Here is a 24365-nt window from a genome sequence, read left to right as displayed (position 1 = left end):
TTATGATCCAAAATCTTTGCAGTTAATCCATTAACCCCTGCGGTAAATTCACTGCAGAAATTGTAATCTTATGCTCATCAAATTGGCAACTCTGAATTCTATCACACATCTTGCGATTGAGAAAGATTTCACGGACTAGACCATTTCTGTCATGTATTACAATGCATGGATATGGCTTCTTTTCCTGCAGCCTCGTGTCAAAGAATTTCCTTCACATTCTCTCTGCCATTTCGGCAGGAATTCACTATAAAATAACTTGTTGCTAAATATGGCTAGCCTTCGGCAAGCTTTGTGGTTGTTCAGGGCACCTTCTGTGAACAAAGCGTGCATACAATCGGAATACAATTTACAGAATGGGTTTGTTTGTTGAAGTTACTAAATCTTCAAAGAAACAGAAAGTAAACAATTTTCAGTTTAGTCAAACACATTAAGTTCAATCCTCTAAGATATGTGGCCAATTAAAGGATCAGACATGAATGAATTAATCGGCTTACAGACTTTAATCTGTCATTCTTTAAAGATGTTAATCATAATACTATGGATATCATAGTGTTCTTTCCTATGTTGTCAGATACACGTGTTGTAATTTTCATAAATAATTTAAAAAAATGCAGAAATAAGATCGATCTGAACTGAACGTTCCGCAACTGGAACAAACAATAGGAAATGCTCAATTTTAGGGTTTGCTCAAATGGATGAGATGTCTTTGTTTTACGTATACCTTACCAAGTATACTGGAAATAAATGATTAAAAACAAAAAAATATCATTATGTAAGTCCAGACTAAAGCACAGATATGTGGTTCTGGGACTTACAGGAAAAGAAAACAACACGAAGAAAAAAGAAAATGGGTTACAGAGCAAAGTATTCCTTTATCCTTACATTCAAGTCTACATTCGTTCCACCGTTTTAACCTCTTCTTCCTTTTGTACTGTTTTGTTTTCGATTTATTTTCGATGCCACTTTTAATTCTATATTTTCATTTAAACTTGTATACTTTTGTATACTTTGTATATATACTTTGTATTTCAATGTTATTGATTAAAATATTTCATTGTCCAAAATTGTTGTAAATTGTTAACTGTATTTCAATTGTTTTATGTAGTATACTGGGATCTTGTAGAAAGCATTTTTATATACTGAAGAAGCCATACCCTTTAAAAATAACAGATAGTAGAATCTTGCCCCTGAGATGTGGTATATAAGTAGGTGATGGGTCAAGAAATGTGTCATTCCTTCCTACTGATTGGTTGCACTCCGTCCAGCAAATTTGTGGATTTGTGCCCAATTACAAGTGTGAAATTCTGAACAACCAACTCACTTGCATATAACATTTTAGAAGCAAGAACTGCGGATTTTACTCCGGAGAGTGCATGAGCACATTCAGCTTTCTCTTATACATACACGTAAAGAATGATCTTATCACACCGGTGGCCCAATGGGAATTCAATCACTTTGCATTAAACATAATTTTGTTGGTTCAATCATCCATTATCTGGCATTTCCATTGGATATCCCAACCATTACCCTCTTGAGCAGCTGTCAATATGTATTTATGTTTTTCCAAAATCAGTTAATCGTATTCCACTTCTTTGTCTTATCTGTCGTCATTTGTAAAATGATGTAAACTATGAATTGAAATGAAGTGACAATGAGCTATACCGTCTCCACATCCCGAATTTGATGGTACAATGTACTACAGCTAACTCGGTGGAGGAATTCAAAAATCTTCAGGCAGGAAGACATAGGTATAGTGTAGGAGTTTTAAAAAAAAGTTCTACTAACAGAAAGAAGTAAATTTTTGAATTAGCAACTACAATACAATAGTCTCACATTACAACGTTTTATACATTGTAGAAACTTACAATTCACATGAAAGTGTAGGCCTACATAGCCTATTTATTGTACATCTTATAGGTGACCACGCGACACCTCAGGCTCTCATACATGATGAAGAAATAAAAAAAGGTCATTGTATGTACGTTTGTTTTTCCTTCACACTATGTGTCTTGAGAAAGTTGATTAGTCCATCATCTGACTCTCTTGATAACAGGCACATTGTTTCAAAAACAAACAAACAAACAAACAAACACAAACTGCGAACACTGGCGGATGAGCAAAGAATATCAAAGGATCAAAGGATATCAACCCCACAATCCCATTTCAAGATTGAATCTAAATGGATTAAATACATGCGGCAAGAAAGAGCTGTTCATGGATTCTCTTACCATCGATACCAGATCTCCCTAGAGTCTCTTGACCCGTGCCGTTGAGGTAGGCGCGGCTGAAGGAACCCAGGCGGACGTCCGTCCAGTAGACCCGGTTCTCCACGTAGTCGTAGGCCAGTGCGATGGGACGCACCACCCCCTCCAGCGGAAGAGCGGTGAAGCGCTCCATGTTCGAGTCCAAGCTGATCTGGAAGATGCCAGGGAGGTGGGTGTCGGCCACCAGAATAAAGTTGTCTTCCACGATGTCTGTAAACCGCCAAATAATTGGTGATCAGCCAAAATGTGACTCAGAGACAGATATTTTAGACTGGAAACGAATAGTTGCTTTACTATGAGATAATATCAGTATTAAACTGCATGTCCCAAAATGACACATATTGTGAGTTATGATTGTACTCGTCGGTGACAATAAAACTGGTCTTATCGTCACACTAAAAATATATTGTGAGTTATGATTGTACTCGTCGGTGACGATAAAACTGGTCTTATCGTCACACTAAAAAAAAAAAAAAAAAAAAAAACGAAAAAAAAAAAAAAAACAACAACCTATTCGTGCTGTGTGTGCAACTTATTTATTTTTCGAGTTTCAGATTTTCAAAAGCAAAAGGAAGGAAATTTTTCCTCCGGGGAGAAAATGTTGTTAAACAAATTGTCATGTCCAATGATGGTAGCATTTACAGTATACAATTATAGAGAAGGTGATTCCTGCATAATTTTTGCTGGTTGATTGAATACTGAGTACAATTTCGAGTCTCACAGCTAGTTAGTAGGCCTACCCGATTCTGTATAACGAACCAGAGCGAACTTTTGAGCGCCCTCTTACGATGAAACGCGTATAATTGTCATCCCATTATGGGAGATTCCATATTTTCATAATTTCACATCATGTACTAGTAGTACATAAATCGACAACTCCATGTATAGTTTTGTGGAATTTATTGTGGTTCTTGAACAGAGAAACAATAGTTTGAAAAACCTTAAACAATTTACACTGAACAAGGATGATGACATACGAGGTTCACATATTCAGAAATGTAGCAGTGTAATTTTATTACAATACCGCTTGCTTGCGAGTTCACCTGTGTATAATATATGCATGCCTTCTTCTTTTGTTTTGCTTCCTTGAGCTCCAATTCATGCATTCTTATGGTGACTCTGCCATGTCATCATCCTTGTTCATCGCAATTTGTTCTAAATTTTGAAAATATTCTTATTCTTCATCCCAATCATCACAAAGTCTGAATTTCTTTCCTAAGTATAACTAGTTTATAGTTGTTCAAATGTAAAAATCTGAAAATCATCCGGAGGTCTCCTTTAACCCTTTGTGTGAGTGCCAATTGGTCCAGAAAACTCCATAGCAATGCGCACAATATCCTCTTATTAAGTCGCCGGCAGAAAGGGTTTAGAATCGCATCCAAGGTTCGAAACTCCGTTTCCTTGTTTAGCGTGTATAAGGTTCAGCGTGTGGGCATTCTCTTTTCCCCTTCTTTCCTTCCATTCTTTCCATCTGTTCTGTCAAGTCGTGTCATGTTGTTGTTGTGTTTCTCCTGTTTTATTCCGTCATGTCTTAAATGATATTTGTGCTAAGTATTTGTTGAATTATATTTGTGCTAAGTATAAGTTTTTTGGGGCAAATTATTTGTATAGGGCCCTATTTTCTCTCTCTCTCTTCTTTCGTTCTTTAAAACAACAACAGCTAAGTATTTGCAAATAAGTATTTTAAAAGATTTTTCTTTGAGTGGTTCACAATTATACAAGCTTGCTTTTTAGAAGTGGACCTCTCAATTCTTTTTTTTTTCTCAACTGAAGCATAACCTTATATTCTTTGCTAGTTTGCATGCATATATCTTTATCTGTATCATTTATCCGTTGCAAAGTCGAATGTATACGTTTATGATAATTCCTTATTCATTCTGTGTTATTTTTTGTTGGAAAAAGAAGAATAAAATATAAATGAATTGAAATTGAAATAACTCACCAACGTTGCATGTGACATTGTCATCGTCCAAGGTGTAACCAATGCTACAGTGGCACACGTAGCCCCCCGAAGAGGACGGCAGGCAGAGCTGGTCACAGCTCTCCTCGCTACACGCACCTGATGATCAAATTTCAAAAATACACAACAAGCATGAAGGATGGTTATGATTTGAATTGAATATGTGTAGACAATTTCTTGCTCAGACACTACAGAAAAAAACAAGATGTTAGCCTCTGAATATGCTGTGCGCAATAAATTATAACGATGGATTGAGCATTAGCACAGTAAAAGTTCCGTCTTTATCCACATAGGGAGCCTATAGCTGGTGCAAACCGAGTGTTGGGTCATACTAAATGCACAAGAGCATTGCAAGTACTCTTATTCTTTTGATTATCACCGAGAGATTTGAAGAAATACATGTTTTAATGTTAAATAGTAATACGTAAAAATACTGTTGAGGTAGAAATGGACAGTTTTGCTGTGAAAAATGGAATTACCTCGTGAGAGTAACACATTTCATTCAGAGAGCTCCCCTCTACAGATAGGTGACCACGTGACCACGTGGGTCCCAACTAAGTGTAGGAGGCCGTTCGTATGGCTGGATGGATTTAGCATTGGTATTGTCAATGTGCCGTAAAGCCGCGGTAGCCTGATTGAAATGCTACCCAATGAAACAAAGAACATCCGATCTACATACATGCAGGTTTGATTCCATCAGTGAGGGTGGGGGAAGGGGGGGGGAGGGGTAACGATGACAATGTTTTAAAGCGTTTTTCACACCGTGGCACAGGGAAGGACATATTATGTAAACACAGCTACTCAAGCTAGTGAACGTGTACAATAAAAGCATTGTTGTGATTGTAATTAGGCCTAGATATTGTAATAAAAAAAACCGAGACTTGAACTGCATTAATTTATTCTATAGGGCGCCCTCACTTGGTCCGTCCGGCTGCCGACTGTCGTCGTACATGCGCACTCCATACGCTGTCTTTGATAGTTGGATGCTCTTCACGAGACTCTTCGTGTTAACATCAACAACATGGAGACCATTGTTTGTGCCCCATTCAGTGAAGAAAAGATAATCCTGAAGAAGAAAGTGCAAAGATGAGCAGATGACTTAATATAGGCCCCTAGACCGGTAGCTGCAGCAAACCAAGAAAGCACCAGGCGAGACGCAGTATTCATTTTCTGGTTGCTTCACATCTACCGTAGAAAGCTAGCTCATCCAATTTTTTTTTTCTTAGAGACATTTAATAATATAGAAGATATGTTTGACACCAAGTCACTCTGTCTTTTCCATGGTTTTTAAATGATAATCTTTCCTATCCCTGCCGCTCCCCTCACGATCACCAATGCATAATGCCCATCAATGAAACAGAATGTTAACTGGATGATACCAATTGTACCGCATCTTAGAAAGGGTTTCTTTATCACGCATTCTTGTAACTTGGAGACATTCGCAAGCTATAATGTTCTTAAGATAATCGGCGATTACAACACAGATTTATGAATGCCGTTTTAGCTTATTCTACGAATATGATTATTCTGTGGAACGAGAACCAAACTTTGTTATCTGACTAGTCACCAAGGGATGAACTTCCGTATTTTTTCTTCTCTCCTTGAAAAAAAAAAACCGACGACTGTGCTAATCGATTTATGGTCATTCTGATCGTGTCATAGCTTATTCTTGATCATGTCACAGCTTATTCTAGTAATCGTTTTTAATTCATTTTATATCAGTTTTGACATAAATAGGTCTTTTTGTCATGCTATGAATTATCGGACACGAGCTTCTGAATAACCCTGGTTTAGTTTCTCACACAAAGATGTAATTTATTTTGTCACCTCGTCTACGAAACAATATCACTTTGCTCAATACTACACACTAGTTTAACACATAAACTGGTCGAAGACAACTTGGTTTGGTTACAAATAAATAATTTACTAACCATCTTGACCAGGACCTGAACAACAGTTGTTATTGTCTCGCTAGGTAAAACGTTGTAGCTTCTCACTAGAAAGTTATACCTTGTTTTAAAGAGGATTTGAATGACCATAAATCGATGCAATCATACGTGGTAATGATAATGCATGCCATCCTTTATGCTTTGATTTTTATTATATTTATCGCTATCATAATGTTTTATCGCTATATTTCCTGTGTGAAATGATTCTTGATGGACATGGTCCCATGTGGAAGACCAGGGGCCCGTTTTATAAAACTTGTCATCAGTGACAAATGCCACATTTCTATGACAAATTTGCTCTCAGCCAATCAGATGCAAGGATTTCAGAAGCTTGTAACATCTATGACAACTTGTCACTGATTGCAAGTTTTATGAAACGGGCTCTAGAAGTGACAATGATTCTCACTTGTGAAATTTGGCTGTACCCTTTGTATATTTTCCCCCTTTAACTGTTGATGTAAAGCATTATCCTACTGTACATTGCATATATCTATCATCCTAGAGTATTGAATGATGCTGACTTCGAAATTGAAACGAAACAAACAAACTAAACTTACACGAAAGAGTTCGATGTCGAAGTATTTGGCTCTGGGCCTGACGAAGAATCTCGCAGAGGAGTTGCCATCAAAATCAACGAAGTCAATGGCACCATTGTCCCTGGTTGCATAGTACAATCTAGAAAATATGGAAAGGATTAAAGTTTGATGTATTCAGTAAATCTTCAAAAAGAGAAGAGAGAGAGAGAGAACAGTTCTCATTTTGGCTTGGACAAATTATTTACCTATGATTTCATTCAGGGTGAGTAGATTCATTGTTTCTCTGAAAATTCAAAACACCGGGGTTTTTAATACTTTGAATTTATATTTAGACCATTGATGGGGCATAATATCAGGTTCTTTACATACAGGAATGTTTGCGCCTATCTAATATGCTATATCATAACATTTGATACATGATAATTTCGGGATTACAGATATATTGATAATGAGGAAAATACATTGATCCTAATTGTACCAATGATAAACGATTACAATCAGGATTTTAATCAGTTACTGTGTATGAAAACTAATAAAAAAAAAAATTCGCCATCACACATGAGAAAATATGCGAATTCACTGATGAGAAATCAAGGATACGTCTCGGAGAACTGATGAAGAAGAACTAGTACTACGCGAGGAGAATAAAGAGAACACAGTTGCTGAGAAGCCAACACGTCTGTTCGAATTATTCGGCGTCAGAACGTTACTGGCGATTAATTTGCTTGCTAGTTACTAATCAGTTATTGACCCACCTGTCGTTGATGAAGTCAATGGCCAGCCCGTTTGGTGAGCCCAGTCCGGTGCTGATTATTTTGCGGCCAGTGCCATCAAGGTTTGCTCTCTCGATTTGGGAAGGTGGACCAAACTCCGTCCAGAATAAATATCTTGGGGGAAAACACAAACACAGCAATCATGCATTTACTGGACTATCGCTTGACAAAGAGACAACCAATCTCTTGAATGACTGGGAAAGATTTCTCGACTTTAAATACCATTATCATGTGAATGATAATTATGACTATTATGATTGGTTGAAGTTGACGTAAAATCATTACATCTTTTTACCTTTATGAAAAGAAGACTTTAGCAGGGCCAGCGCAGCCGTGGGGGCCGTTTTGTGCACCATACAAAGGAATACATAAGGTGTCATCACTTTGTTAGCACATGAAACCCGGAAGTGGGCCCCCACACTTTTGAAAACACTGCGCCGTTCCTGTTAGCAGAAGTGGGTATCAGATAGGCAGGAGAGAGACACACACACTCAAGGGAGAGAGAAAGGAGAGAGAGAGAGAGAGAGAGTGTGTGTGTGTGTGTGTGTGTGTGTGTGTGTGTGTGAATTGGAGCGTAGTCATCCACTGCTTATCATTTTTACCTGTAATACTACAGCAAGTAATTTCTTGCTCATCTGTTAGGAAATACTTTAAAAGACAGTTGTCTTCTTTGTATCCTATAAGAGAGATCAGGAGTTATGGTCAGTTGAAAAAAAAAATAATACTAAGACTATAACATTCAGAGATTTACTGTACTCTCTAAAAAAAATCGAGTGAAAATTTTCACTCTAAAAAGAGTGAATACAAAAAAGAGTGAATTTCGAGTGAAATTGGAGTGAATTTTGAGTGAAAATGCTCATTTTCACTCATTTTGGAGTGACGTCAGGAATCACTCCAAAATCTTCGAGTGATCCCTGACGTCACTCCAAAATGAGTGAAAATGAGCATTTTCACTCAAAATTCACTCCAATTTCACTCGAAATTCACTCTTTTTTGTATTCACTCTTTTTAGAGTGAAAATTTTCACTCGATTTTTTTTAGAGAGTAGCCGCATTTACACTGGCAAATTATCGCCAAGTATAAGTTAGCAATGTTTAATATCTCGATGTTTTGCCAGTGTGACTGCAGCTGTGGACTCACTTTCGGGGGGCGTGGATGACCAGACTTCTAGGTCGGATGACGTCATCCTGTAAGAGATATTTTCTGTTGTTCCCGTCGTACTTTGACACGGCGATGTGTCTCCGCGAGGCATCCGCCCAGTACAAGTTTTGGTTCAGCCAATCAACAGCGATACCTGGAAAAGACACATGGAGGGGGACGAATAATGTCGCAATGTGTACCATCTACTGAAAAATCCTGAAGTTTTATATCGCAGTAATCAAATATGACAAAAACTGAACCGTAACCGCAAATATAGGGGCCTATAATAGTGATACCCGCCTGCTTTCACTTTGCCTGCTTTGAAATAGTAGTGGTGATGATTACGATGTGGGAAAGAACACAGAGAGAAATGGTGTTACATTGGAGTGCTTTAAGAGTGTGAACACAGTGTCCCAAGCCCACTGTGTGTTCGCATAGCCAACTCCTTGAACATACTGTGTACACAAACTGTACTGGGTTCGACACAGTTTGCACACAGCACTGATTCCGTGAAAATACCGTGTGCACAAACTATCCTGGTTTCGACGCAGTGTGTGCTCAGAGTTGACTCTGTGAACACACTGTGTGCACAGACGGTCCTGGTTTCAACACAGTGTGTTCTCAGAGTTTACCCTGTGAACACACTGTGTGCACAGACGGTCCTGGTTTCAACACAGTGTGTTCTCAGAGTTTACCCTGTGAACACACTGTGTGCACAGACAGTCCTGGGTTTGAGACAGTGCGTTCACAGCATTGATTCTGTGAACCACACTGTGCACAGACGGTCCTGGTTTCGGCACAGTGTGTTCTCAGAGTTTACCCTGTGTACACACTGTGTGTACAGACGGTCCTGGTTTTGACACAGTGCCTTCTCAGAATTTCCCCTGTGAACACACTGTGCACAGAAGGTCTTGGGTTCATGTATTATTTTTTTGCCAGTTCAAAGAGAGGTTTTTTTTTTTGTCAATGTGTTTCAATATTATTTCAACTGTAGATCACTTACGATGAATGGAAAGAATAAGTCAAATCAAACTGAATAAAAATCAGGCAGCGTAAGAATAACAGCCCACCTTCGGCACTTCCGATTCCTCCGACTATGGTTTTAATGGATCGGCCGCTGAACAGACGAACGCGGTAAATTTCCCTTTTGCCGTAGTCGGTGAAGAACATGGTGTTCTCTGCGGCGTCGACGTCGATAGCGACGAGGAGTGTTCGGTTGCCGACCATCACTTTACCTTCCGTCGCGCCCGAGTCCGGCGGGTAGTCGTGGAAGTTGGCTGGATAGCGGGTGACTTCTTGCCGCGTCACAAGCAGAACCTGAGGCTTGATGATTTTGGTCGGGTCTGTTATCGAGTAATAAGGGAGAAATAAAAACACACACACGTGAACAATCAATAAGCCATTGGTAACTGAACCGCCCAAAACCGCCAGTGTCATTACTTCCTAAAACGCTCCAAACCGCTCGTCCGCCCTTTTTTTATAGTTTTATGTTTTAACATTTTTGCTTTCATATAATATAATTACGTAATTTGAAAGAGGTCAAAGGTCATTAGAGTACTGTAATATTGCCGTACCTTTTAGGGAACCATAGGCCATTACGTACGGAATCTTTAGTTGCTATAGGGATACTCAAAGGTGTTATTAGCCACAAGCACAAACCTGCTTACAAAATAATTCTGTCAACATAAGCCAAAATGATGAGAAAACAAGACAAAAAAATAGACTTAAATGACTTAAGTGACTAGGTGGGAATTGTGCTAAAGGACACGTTGTGTTTTAGGGACATGGTTCCCCCTTCTTACAGAACTGCTTGCAAAAAAAAAAACCACAACCAAAACAAAACAAAACAAGTGGGGAGGGGGAGCGACGGGAACATGGTAGCACCTTCTTCATAGCCAGGTAAAAAGATATAAGTGCAAACATACTCATATTATCATAGCTATTGCCCCCAACTCAAATGTCCCAGGTTTGGTTACAGACAAGTTGATTTGAACCAAGATAACTCTCTTATGACAACATAAGCGCTTTAGTTCTCCTTCAATGTTTAATGATTGTTTTCAATCATTCTATGAGATATGTTTTGTAATTTGTATAATTATACGTGTCTGTGTTTTGGGGGGAGGGGACATACAAGCTGGGTATATACGGAACAGCAGTGCCTGAACAGAAGAACAAAATTTCAACGATTACTATGATTGTCAGAGATGGTAGATTAGAAACTTAAACAGAGTGTGTATCATTTAAATTAAATTTAAGGCCACCAAATTAAGCGATATCGACTCCACACCCCCCCCCCCCAAAAAAAAAAAAAATGAAATCAAAATATGTTGGATATTTCTCAAATGATATGGATTTGCCGAGACATTGTCAATTCACACATTTTGTCTTGTGGGCCTACTACTATGGCCACTGACGCAGGACTGCTAACGTATCCTAAATCCGGTCGTCGCATACCTCGGTCATGTTTGGAATTCTCGCTTCCTTAGCATATTTACCTTGAACGCACGAGGTCCCGTTTTTAGTCAGCTCAAAGCCGAAGTGACACACGCATTGAAAGTCGCCCTCCGGTGTTCCTGTGCAGAGATGTTGACACGGATTGCTATCACACGGTGCTGACAAAATAAAAAGGAATAAGAAAAGAAGAAGAAGAAAAGAAAGAGTTGTTAAGTGTTGTAAGCTCTTCAAAACTGGAGTGTATAATAACTTTGTTGTTGGTTTTTGTTTGTTTTTGTCCAAGTCAAGTATCACCACAGAGAATTGATACCGAGAGCTCGTTATGGTGAGGCAAATTCAAGTATAGTCATTGTTCTATAAACAACTGAAATCGCTCTAACTTTAAAGATCCAGGACGCCCAAGCAGTTTTGGTACACAACAAATTCATGTGTAGGCCCCTGTATACTTTAAGAGAACTGCAATAGGTCAGTGAGTCAATGAGTGCAATAAATGTAAACACCATTGTAAGCTTGGTAAAGATTCAAATCTAAAGCTCTAAGCCACAAACACTTAAAGCATGTACGTTGGTTAAGCAGATTCAGATATCATTATATAACATCTCTTTATGATACTGCATGTGACAACAACTGTTATTTTTTTCTTCTTCTTGTCCGTGCTTTGTATCTCCTGCTTATTTAAGGAATGAATGAAGTTAAGAAAAAGACGAAAAGAAGACCATGATGAGATGAAATGAAGACAATGATGTTTACATGTTACGTCAGGCTGCACCCCTGGTCCGTAGGTCATGAGCCCGTAAGGTCGCGCTCCAATTGAGATGGAGAAGGCGGGAACTCCGGTGTCTTTATCGATGCATCGTAGTTTCTCAAGTGAATCCGTCACGAAGAGTTTACTCTGAGAGATGATAGAATTTATGATCTGTCACTATCATTGACAATCTCCTTTTTCTTGGGGTATGATTTTTTTTTCTCCAATTCTTCTTCCTCTGTATAAATGAAATTTGTTAGATCGCAAATGCTGATCTACATTCTAAACAAACATGTCGGAAAAAAGAGTAGTATATCATTACCGGTATGATTGTAATATTATCAATATCAAGCCCCCTATTGTCAACATCACTTTCACTCTTCCATCATTATCATCATCATCATCATTATCATAACATGCGTACCATAAATTGATAGCATATATACCTACGTAAGATGGTATATGCTATCGGCAGTCCATTGTTTGTTCCTCAGGTTAACACAGAGTACAGAAATCGTATTTTTTTCTTTTTATGGTCCAATGTTCTTTAGTAACTTACCCCTTTCTTCCCGTCCAGACGCTGATCATTACCCTTTTTCAAGTAACACTGCCGACCATTACTGCATGCCTTATGATCTCAGTTTGCCAAGTAAGATTTAAAAAAATAAAATGTGTTGTTTGGAAACTTTGGAAAGCAATTTTTGAAACACATCTTTTCCCGATGTTAAGGCTCTTTTTTGGAAGGTTGTCTCTGTTATTCATATGGGACTTGGTATTTTCTAACACGTCGAAAAGAAGATAGCCTCCAAAATAACCAAAATAAAACAAAAACGGATGTGTGAGACAAATTAATTCCGATGCTCACCCCAAAGACGACGAGATCGAAGAACTGGGCATCTGAAGGAAGCATCTGAACCACTAAAGTTCTGTTGGAGCCATCCAGATTGGCGCTTTCAATCCTGCTACTCTCAAGTCGCCTCGGATCGACCCAATAAATTCTGGCAGTAGTATGAGGAGAAGGACAGAGTGACAGACAGACAGACAGACAGACAGGCAGACAGACAGACAGAGGGGAGGAGGAGGGTAAGAGATTGAAAGGGGGAGGGGAGAGGAGTAAGTTTTGATGCTAATTATTACAATTCTTTTTTTTTCTTTTTTTTCTTCTTCTTCTTGCAAACAGGACTTTAGAAATAAAGCATTGTCTAATTCTACTTTTCTGGCGAAATAGTTCACGCTTGAGCAATGATTATGCATAAACAGTGGCGGATCCAGGGGGAACGCGCCGGGCGCGCGCCCCTTTATTTTTTTGTTAAAACAAAAGAAATAAAAAGAAAATGGGGGTGGAGGGGTGCGTGCGTCCACTTTAATTTCATTAAGGCACCCCCTCTATATGGAATTCCTGGATCCGCACCTGCATAAATGTTTTCACAAGTTAAATCACAATTATACTTCCTCCTGGAAACGACAAGCAACAGAATCAAGTATGTATATGTACGCTCAGCAAACAAGACAAAAAAGAATAGAAAGTTAAATCACACTTATGCTTCCTCCTGGAAACGATAAGCAACAGAATCAAGTATGTATATGTAAGCTCAGCAAACGAGACAAAAAAAAAAATAGAAAGTAAACACCTTTTCAAAATTATATTTCTCACCTAATTTTTGGCTAAATGTTAGTGTATTATAAACCACATGAAATGTAATTTAATTGTCTATCAGCCTGGTAGGTCAACAAAAAGGGAAACTCTACACATTATTGAACACCTTTATTGTTTTCTCCTCCAAGGCACAAAAGTAAAAATTGCAAAAATAAACAAGTTGTCATTCATGCGTAAATGCTCTTAAATGAAACAATAAGAACACAAGACAAATTTAACACAATGAAAAGGATGAATTCGTTTGCAAAAATATACCCAAGATCTCTATAATATTTTTGAAGACCAAATCATCATTCAATAAAGGCTAAGGATAATGGATTTTTGGCTGAGTGTTCACACAACAACCCAGAAAACGAGTAATTCATATACAGAACTTGAGAACATGTCACACACGATATATCTATTCTACACGCTACTCATTTGTATGCACGTGGCGCCTATAATCAAAACCTCTACTCGCTTATGTGTCTTGACGAAAAGTGACAGGAATATACAGGTACAGGTATTCCCTTCAAAAAAATTGTCAACTTTTTCAGTTTGTTGGAGAGTTTTCCAATACAATTCAACTCAATTAAAATTATTTTATTTCCATATAAAGTAATACAAAACGATACATAACGCTTACATGAGTACATAATATTTTAAGGAACTTTGAATCACATAAGTTTCAACAAAACATGGATAAAATATTATGGTAGTATAAACTTTGGTTTTAAGATAAATAAACAAGTAAGCAATACAATCTTATTTTGTAACTCTAAATGGAATAGATGAATTCACAATAAAAAGCTTATAATTGTAGCTAGTAAAATTTGTAAATTACTCTGGGAGATGAGGGCATCTCAAGATCCATCTCAAGACCCAAGATCCAGTGGAATCTCATGCAAGGTCCATCTCAAGATCCAAGATCCAAAAAGGTTTTAAATGTGTATTTTTAGTGCGCAAAGTTAATGTTATGTAGGGATGCAGGTGAACTTCCTTCCTGCAGACACGCTGCAATACATGTATGTCTGGTTACCTGTTGGCCTGCCCTTTTGTCTTCATGTCAACCTGTTTCATTAGTTTGTCTGTTTTCACAGAATTGTACATAATACCTTTTTTATCCACTGCTCTATCCTGTCTACGGAGGAGGATCTTCATTTGCCTAAGATCTGACCACATCGGATCACTGAAATCTTAGATGGTTGAGCTTCGTTGTGCCTCCATACTGGCGTGAGTAGTCACGAGTTTTATCATGCTGATACAGATGAGGGTGCGGCGTCTCGCCCTGCAGCCTTTCTGACCACGTGATCACGTAATGGTATATGACATGGCGGTAATGGTATATGACATGGCGCCATCAGGGAACATCTTATATCATTATGATTGGGGGCGCTGTGGCATAGTGGATAAGATTCCCAACTCCCGATCGGAGGACCAGAGTTCGAATTCCGCCCAGTGCTTCCGTCCTTGGACAAGATGTTTTTACCTAATATGCTGTGTCCCTCTCCATCCAGGTGGGTACCTAGCAACGCTAGGGTAATAATAATAGTAATAGTAGGACCCTCTGGTAGAGGAGTGGCAACACTGAAGAGGCTGCCCTGGGTAAATAAGACATCATCATCATAATTACGTACTAACCGGTCTGTTTCGTAATCCACCGTGATTCCGTTCGGAGAGAAAAGATCGGTATCTATGATGGTAGTTCTGTTTTTGCCGGCAAGAGTCGCCCTTTCAATCATCGTAGGCTCACCGTAGTCTGTCCAAAATAGATAGCTGGAAGGAAAGCACAGAAAAAAAACAAGCAAGCAAAATATTATTCCTGATACAGCGATATCTCGCTACAAAAGTGTGACGCAGTCACTACAAATCGTGGTCATCATAAAGTCTCTTCAGTTCCACTTATTCAACTATTGAAACCATATTTCACAACAAATCAAATCACGTCATTATTCGATTTTGCTATCTTCCTAGAGTCCTTGGCCAGCATTAGCCTATCAAATGACTGCACATCGACTCACGCTAAAATATTTCCTACTTCTCTGGATGTTGTGTTAAAATAAACAAAACAAACGAGCAAACGGAACAATCAGATTTCAAATGCAACTATCAAATTTCTAATGGAATATTATATTCTTATACGTTAATATCGTCAATGTCGACTTGTACCAACCTTTTCCGTAAAAATCCCGTGGACGATAAATGCAGCACACAGCGATGATGCAATATTGATCAAATCTAGAAACTAATCATAAGCACATTGCGCAAAAAACCTCATACGATTGCAAACAGTCATCAATCGCTATTTGCAACATTATCCACCCAATTCCGTGAATCAAAGATATATATTAGAAGATTGCAGGAATATATGCATATACATGTATATATATATATACACTGTATATATATTATTTATCTTGTTGTTGTTTTTGCCTGGTATACACATAGGGACTCACCCTCTCTGAGGATAGGTTACGATTCCTCTTGGTTTCTCCAATCCTGTATCGATCAGGACCCTGTAATACGTCGCATTGTAATCGGAGATCATGATCCAGTCGTAAGTGCTATCCACCCAGTACAGATTTCTGCTCAGCCAGTCGACAGCCATGCCGTCGACGGAGCTCGACGTTCCCCCAAAGATCAAACTGCCCGTGACTCCGGCACTCAGCCCGCCGCGGAAGATGCCGCGATCGCTCGTCGACGACCAGAATGCGCTCCGATTGCGATAGTCGCCGGCCAGCCCGATGAACCTTGTATCTGTCTTTTGGTAGTAGTACAGCGTCCTAAGCTCGGACGATGCGTCGTAACTTTCCAGATCGATTGGCAGGCTGGTGATGCGCGCGCGATTGTGCTCATCGTTGAATTCTGTCCATACCAGACGCGGACCGTCGTTCGCAGCAACTTCTAAGTCTTGAGCTATACGGGGATTACAGAATATTCGTAAGTCAGGCAGTATAAGCAAAATACCATTTATATCAAAGACACTGGCATGCCAAATCACATTTTAGTATATCTGTTAAAGTTTGGTTTGTTTTACTTTAATCTAGTTTGGTTTGGATTGATTTATTTCTGCATTCACGCAAAAACAAATTCAGCATAGATTCCAAAGACAAAAAGAATGACATAAGCAATCGTACATATCATAATTGAATTATGAAGAAATGACACTAGTAGATAAACAAAAGCAATATTATTGTACAATCGAAATAAAAACATGTAAACAGAAAGACATAACTGTTCATGTAAATGAGAGGGATAACTGATGAGAGGATACTGCCATTGTAAGCAGCAAAGCTGGAGACGAATGGGACCTCATCAGAAGAATATTCAGCGACATAATAATTCTGGGAAAATTGATTGCCCCATGGGGTGCAATGCAATCGTAAGACTTGTGTGGGTGCAGAATGCAGTTGAGTGATAAACAACAATATAAAATTACCGTTTGGAGGCCTCTGATATAACATTGTTTTGATTTAAAGAGGGGGGCATATGATGATTGCCTGCATTCTATAAAGCATATATTTTTCATTCTGTTATCATATTCATATCTCTTTCATGTTTGTTATTTTTTTATGATTGTATCTTATGTTAACTTCCAATATCGTATGTTTGTACTGACAGGTCCCTTACCTCTCTTAGAAAGCAGATGGAATAAATCATTACGGTAATATGTCAATAACAAATCGAGGGAAAATGTAGACCCTCTATGCTTTTCGTGTTGTGGATTTTCTTTATATCGTTTTCATTGTGTGGAATTTTCTCTAATTTTCTTTATGTCGTTTTCCACATGTGACGTCAAGAACTGTAATGGTTTTCTCATTCAGTGACGACGGCACCAAAACTTTAGAAATTCATAACTTTTGAACGGTTTGCCCGATTTTCCACAAACTTCCACTAATGTGTTTGACTAATCTTGTTCCAATCTGTCAATCCACACATGTTAACCCGTTCCATGCTGAATTCTGAAATCCTCAAAGACTTGATAAACAGGCCGCCATGTTCCCGTATATCCGTATATAGTAAATGGGTTAAGGTTTGATTTCCCTTTAACGGTATCAACCGGACGATAGGCGGCGCCAAGGCCAATAGTATGCATTTCCGGTACAAACAGAGAATTATATATATATATATATATATATATATATATAGATATATATATATCAACCGGACGATAGGCGGCGCCAAGGCCAATAGTATGCATTTCCGGTAGAGAATTTATATATATATATATATATATATATATATATATATATATATATATATATATAATTTGCATTCCAACTGATACACCACGCGAAGAAGCAATTAAGGTGATGGTCAATGTCTTGGTCAAGGAAACGATTGAGTTCTCACGACCATTCGCCAAAGAGGGTATTGTGTCCGAACCAAGTTACAATGGCTCTTGACTTGTCTATTAATATCGTGATCACCGAAAGGGAAACCTGTTGTTTGATGTTTGGGGATAATGTTATAACTATGTCGAAATCAGTCTTGTCCCGAATGACTTATAAAGGCTGCTTACAGCGTATCTTGTAACTATGATCGCGTTAGGAGATTTTATCAGTCTCAATGTCTCATAATATTATCATCAATCATTACTATAGTGTAAACCTTCCTCAATGCTGAGTTCCAATACATTTTTTACTCTATAAAACTGCACTAAACATAGATTGAAAAAGCGATAAGGAAATGCATTTTATACTGCTGTCCACGTTATTTCACTACCCACAGTGTTACATACTTCCAGCTAGCATATATCTTGGCAAAGAGAAAAAATATGGATAGTTTCTGGCAAACTCTTCCAAGAAAAGTCACTAAGAGCAAGTATACAAAACACGAAAGTACAGTCTCTTTTAGTTTTTTCTTTAAATGTGGGATCCATGTTGTAGGGATCGTACTTATCTGAATTCAAGTTTGTTTGTGCGCTTCTTTTTTTTTTGGCAGTTACGTTCAGACGACAAGCCCTATAAACTCGAGGTTAGGAAACCTCGAGGTTAAGCTCTTGCCCCCTAACTTCGACGTGTGTACACGACGAATCTTAACCTCGAGGTTACGAAACCTCGAGGTTAAATTCCTGCCCCTTTGAGTGCGTTGATTTTTGTGTCCACACGGTGCTTAACTACGAGTGGGGGACCCCCCCCCCCCCCCCCCCCCCCCCCCGGCTCGTGGTTAGAGCGCTAACCATAAGATTTCTCGTGGCTCTTAACATCGAGCTAACCTCGAGGTTATAGCTAACTACGAGTGTGTCTTCACGGTCTCTAACTACAAGCTCTAACCTCGAGGTTTCCTAACCTCGAGGTTAAGGCTTGTCGTCTGAACGTAACCAATTAATCATTCTTTATCATAACCCCAATCTATATAGAGAATCTCAAGACAGAAGTCTCAATTTCTATACGCAATCCTTGTAAGCGCTTTCGTCACCTGTATTTTATGATTGCTCTAACTTGTGTTGCAAAGATAGGAAAAATATTTGATGTCCTGAAAATGAAATAAGAAACGCATGGTAAAGAAAGCGGAACCATGTCCATTATCTAGTGAAGGAAAATGTCCCATCCGTGATTGCGTATTGGGGGAACAGCCCGTACTTCTGGCAGGATAACTTACACATTGTCAGGTGTGAACAAGAATGGTGAGCATATAGTACATAATGAAGGAACATTAGCCGCTTGCCGAGGAGATAGGTGTACAACATGCCATCATAAAATATTAATGAGTTTTGAAAATAGTTGACTCTACTCTTTGTTCCTCATTCCGCAATCTGTTCTTTTTCAAACGAATGTCCAATAAAAAACAACAACAACAAGTATCCCTGCAGAGGTCTACACGCGTCCAAACCCATCAACAACGGTAATACTCAGAAAATTTTGAATAATTATGAGTCTTTTCCATGTAGGGCACGAACTTTCTTAAAAAGCCATGATAATCCCGATTGTTCTTTAAAGTCCCTACAATGACAGACATTCTGGTATCAGTTTCACACAATTACTTTAGTGAAATCGAGAACAAAGTCCAAAAACGGAATCAAAATACAAAACTGATTATACATGTGTTCGCGAACCTATAAGAATATGATACAAGATTGAAAAGGCAATGGTATGAAAACGAGCCGTTCTAACAGTGTAGTACACAGTAGTAGAAAGCCCAGCAATGCCGCTATGCTCTCCTGTGTTCGGACATCTTGTGCAACATTTTGAATAACACGTTTCGCAACCGTCCCTTTCCCCAATATCAAACCGCATTATCAATTCTTGAACTATCACTGTCAGGACTAACCCTCCATTTCCTTCCGTGTACCCCGGGCTAACCCTAAATTGTCACGAGGTCACCTTCTCAATTATCAAATGCTCAAAATGCGCTAACGTTTATTTTTTTTCTTCTCTATCATTGTTATTTTGCTTTTCCCCGTCTATCTTCACAGCAGGTTTTTTTTTTTTACCTTCTAAGGATTATACCCGTTTTCCCTTTTATCATTGGTTTTGTTCCCTTTCTTTGTCGTTTTCAGAGCTCCCTGTGCCTTTGTTCATCTTTCCTGCATGGTCTGTAGTTTTCTGAATATTGTAAAAGTTTTGTTCTCAGTTGCTATTTCGCTCTCGTGGTCGTTTTGTTGAAAGATTTGAAGTCTTACACGCGTAAAGGCGAAGCGACTTCCGTATAATACACATCGATGGTTTGTGTGCATGGCAGGAGGTTGAAGGTTAACCTCGATAGATAAGTTGATGTAATACCGAGGCCGCTCCATTTAACACATTATACGTAAGATTGACTCTGGACATCACAGGACATACTGCATATTTTGCCGCATATGTAGGCTATCGGATTGAACGGATTTAGATTCTTTCCGCTCAAATTTTGCAGCAAGACAACCAGACAGTGTCAGTAGATGGATGCATTTATACTTGAATGCTTTGTATTGTTTCATATATTGGGGAAATGAAATAATGTATAAAATGAACGTTTGTCCAAACGCATGCGTGAATTTGAGCAAATGCAGAAAGATAGTTGGAATACAATGTATATTGCATGGCAGTTTGAAGAAAATCCGTTCATGAAATTTAAACGCGTTAGTTAATTCCATGACATATGCCGCCTTGACTAAACATACCAAGACCTCTGATATAAATTGATTTGATTTGAGTTGAGTTGAGTTACGTTGAGTTGAGTTGATTGGAGTTGAGTTGATGTAATTCAATTTACCCTCTGTATGGCATTGCTTTAAAATTACATCAATCTTTACCAACTTCATTAACATTGCAGGCCTATATAATTAATATGCCCTTACACATCTCTTTGATTATAATCATATGCTATACATCTTAAAGGAGATCTCCGGATGATTTTCAGATTTTTACATTTGAACAACTATAAATTAGTTATACTGAGGACAGAGTTTCAGAATTTGTGATGATTGGGATGAAGAATAAGAATATTTTTAAGATTTAGAACAAATTGCAATGAACAAGAATGATGAAATGGCAGAGTCACCATAAGAATGCATGAGTTGGGGCTCAAGGAAGCAGAACAAAAGAAGAAGGCATGCATAGATTATACACAGGTGAACTCGCAAGCAAGCGTTATTGTAATGTAATTACACTGATACATTTCTGAAATATGTGAACCTTCTATGTCATCATCCTTGTTCAGTGTAATTTGTTTAAGGTTTTTCAAAGTATTGTTTCTCTGCTCAAGAACCACAATAAATTCAACAAATCTATACATGGTGTTGTCGATTTATGTACTACATGATGTGAAATTATGAAAATCGTCTGGAATGCCTCTTTAATTTCCATACAGAATAATTGCCTAGAGAAGTGATGGAGTGAAAGTAGTTTTAATATCCACTTTGAAGAATGAGTGAGAAATTTCGCAGATCAAAATTTGTTCATCAATTGCAATAATATGCCCTTGACATCTCGTTCAAATGGGTCAAGGTATAGATACACTTTATTATGTACCTTTAGGAGAAGTTTGGAGTCAAAAGCTAGTCGGACGACCTGTAGAAATAAGAATGTCTGTAATTCCTTTCTTTTCGAATTCTTCGATTTTTCCTAAATTGCCTGTTTTCACCACTCATTCTGCATGCGCTGAATCCACGTAGGCCTATTATATGGGAAAACTTTTGGAATAGTCAGAAAAATCACGGGTTTGGGGCTTTTCTGATTGTTCATGTGTGTGTGTGTGTGTGTGTGTGTGTGTGTGTGTGTGTGTGTGTGAGTGTTTATTTATTTATTTTTTTAACCAGCCCCCCTCCTACCTCCTCCGTCACCCCCTCCCCCCGGGCCGCTGTCCCTGTTGTACATTACAATAGTCGATAATCGTATGCACACAATGCTGATGTACACAATAGTTGATTACTGAATGGTACGTTCCTCTATCCCACTGTGTACTGTTCCTCTATCCCACTGTGGGATAATACCCTATTAACAAGTTGAGTGTTGCATGATGTGAAAACTTTCTCTTTTTTTTCTCCATATTAATGACCTACTCACAGCAGTTATGTTTGCTTTCGAATGTTACGACAGGGGAGTGAATCCATGAGAAAGTTTGTTGCACTGAACACTGTACAAATAAAAGAAGGGGGGGTTGTTTCATAAAGCTGTTCTTAAAGTTACAAACGACTTAAGAACGACTGGAACACGTTCTGATGTGCTATATTTCAATAATTCAGCGAAAGAACTAATCACCAGTCGTTCTTAAGTTGTTCGTAACTTTAAGAACAGCTTTATGAAACACCCCCTGGTCAGATAAAATTTGGTTAAAGTCACATAGTTTTAGAAAGAGAGGTATGTGATCCTTTTTTGGGGGGAGGGGGTTGTCCTGGAAAATGAAAAAAAAAACAAGAAGGAGACTCGGCAACGCAGGCATTATGTCAGTATGTTAGCTCATGGCTCGCTGAAACAATGTGTCAAGCACTTAGTCCATATGGGAGTTTTACCATATCTCGGAGGGAAAAGACTAACGATACCATTTGCGTGTGTGTGTGTGTGTGTGTGTGTGTGTGTGTGTGTGTTTGTGTGTTTGTGCGTGCGTGAGTGTGTGGATGTCTGTCTGTCTATGGTTGTGTCCACACCGTTAAATGACTTTGCCAATGTAACAGCGATACTCATGGCAGGTTATACAAAATACAAACAGAAGGTTCAGCATGTGATTGGAGAAAAAATATGTCCCTCTTCCTCCACCTCCCCCCCCCCCCCTCCAGTTGGGGACAGTCAGACCAGTGTTTCATTACTTTGTGTGTAAACAGTTTTTAGTCGTTCTGTTTTGAGAAAAGGACTATCATCTCATCAAGCGTCATTTTGTGTGTTTATTAATTGCGACGGCCTCTGCAACAGTTTCAACCAAGCTATAATAGAAGAAACGAAAATGCAGTAATCCACTGCATTTTGCATCAATGTGATTCACTGAATTGTTTGCAAAATTCTAGTTGTACCATTATCTTCATGTTATTGTTGTATCTACATTTTGTACATTGTACCTTTGAAAAAAAGCTGCAGGAATGAATCAAAATTATAAGATTGAAATGAGAGTGATGTTTGCTATTACTTGAAAAGCCCGGTGAGCCATGTTTGTATGTGTGTGGGTGTGAGCAGTGAACAGCCACAATGTTCTTTAACCCCCCAAAAAACAACAACAACGAAACTTAAGAAAATCCTTCCTCATATTTTTGGCACTTGCCCAGACGTTCGAATGATATGTTACCGTCTGTTGCCTTAAACCTTCATCCTGTAAAAACCAATCTCGTACATCCTGAATACACGTCAGCTATTGTATGCGTAGTCAGTATCATACACTGTACATGTACCAATAAATATATCCCGTGCTTTGTAAGAGACACAGCTAACTTGTAAGATACTATGGGTTGGGCAACATGCAGGACATAATACCAACACAACTTTGGTCCCCATTTAAAACCTCGTGAAATTGTCCATAGATACATATGTGTATGTGATCGTTTTTTTCTCCTTAGAGCCTATAACTTTCAGGATGGCAAGCCAGCGATTTAGCATTCTCCTTTAGATCAATCTTACCGACAACGATGTTTGCATAACCCCACAATCTTCTTCTGACCTACACATATGTATTTTTACCTCCTTTTAGTAACATAAAGTCATAACCATTCTTTTTCTTCTTATCAAATTTCGTTGTCTTAATTGTAGTAACCTAGCAATAATGCTTTTTAGGGAGAGATGGTTGTGGTTGCTACACTAGCGAACAGAACCACGAGATCCTTGATGCCTAACATCATTGATTATAGATGATGACTGGCGGGGGAGGGAACATACCGAATGTTCCACCCGAAGGGTTTGAAATGCTAATGAGGGAGCTTATAAGTCCCGAGACGAAGTCGAGGGACTTATAGCCTCCCGAAATAGCATTTCAAACCCTTAGGGTGGAACGTTTGGTACATGTTCCCGACAACAAAAGTAATCATCTGTTATGTTATATGGGTTGGTCAAATACCATCATGGGTTATTGCGTGAAAAATATGATCGTTCAATCGTTTGGTATCGTTTGTCATTTGTTACGTGAAAATGTTTTCCCATGAGAGAACATTACAAAAATGTTCTGCCCATGGGCGAACATAACCAATGTGCCTCCATCACGTGACTGTGTATAGCCAATCACTAACCGGTATTTGACTAACCCATTTAATATATGCATATGTATATACACCTTGATATGTCTTTCTCTCGCGTTGCGAGTTGATGACGTCATCACCTCTGTGTAGCTGCTTGATGAAATTGTGAGGTGATGTTTGTTATTCCGAAGGTTCGTTAATCTATAAATGAAGAGCTTCAAGGTGCTTACTAACAAATCTTCGGAATTACGTTCTTTATTTCATTTCCGAAAAGAGGAAACTTTGGTATATCCAATCTTCGGCAAAGCTCGGCAAAGCAGACCTTCGGAATA

The 24365-nt window shown here is 38.6% G+C and overlaps 1 protein-coding gene across 1 annotated transcript in view; it reads right to left on the bottom strand.

Annotated features, from left to right (window-relative positions):
* The window catches only part of LOC139709827 (uncharacterized), a 106665-nt gene that overhangs the window by 62342 nt on the left and 19958 nt on the right, over nt 1-24365 (bottom strand). Inside the window, exons 2-13 of the mRNA XM_071621787.1 lie at nt 15914-16373; nt 15099-15233; nt 12687-12819; nt 11827-11968; nt 11118-11234; nt 9693-9965; nt 8623-8776; nt 7465-7596; nt 6731-6848; nt 5143-5290; nt 4207-4323; nt 2229-2474 (exon numbers count right to left, since the gene is read on the bottom strand). Coding sequence (XP_071477888.1) covers nt 2229-2474; nt 4207-4323; nt 5143-5290; nt 6731-6848; nt 7465-7596; nt 8623-8776; nt 9693-9965; nt 11118-11234; nt 11827-11968; nt 12687-12819; nt 15099-15233; nt 15914-16373 — 2175 coding nt within the window. The remainder of the gene's footprint in view (nt 1-2228; nt 2475-4206; nt 4324-5142; nt 5291-6730; nt 6849-7464; nt 7597-8622; nt 8777-9692; nt 9966-11117; nt 11235-11826; nt 11969-12686; nt 12820-15098; nt 15234-15913; nt 16374-24365) is intronic.

The sequence above is a fragment of the Diadema antillarum genome, unplaced genomic scaffold, assembly GCF_040938485.1.
Source record: "Diadema antillarum isolate AM-2024a unplaced genomic scaffold, OU_Dant_1.0 seq00001473_RagTag, whole genome shotgun sequence".
Classification (NCBI taxonomy): domain Eukaryota; kingdom Metazoa; phylum Echinodermata; class Echinoidea; order Diadematoida; family Diadematidae; genus Diadema; species Diadema antillarum.
This window is presented reverse-complemented; position numbering and strand designations above follow the sequence as displayed.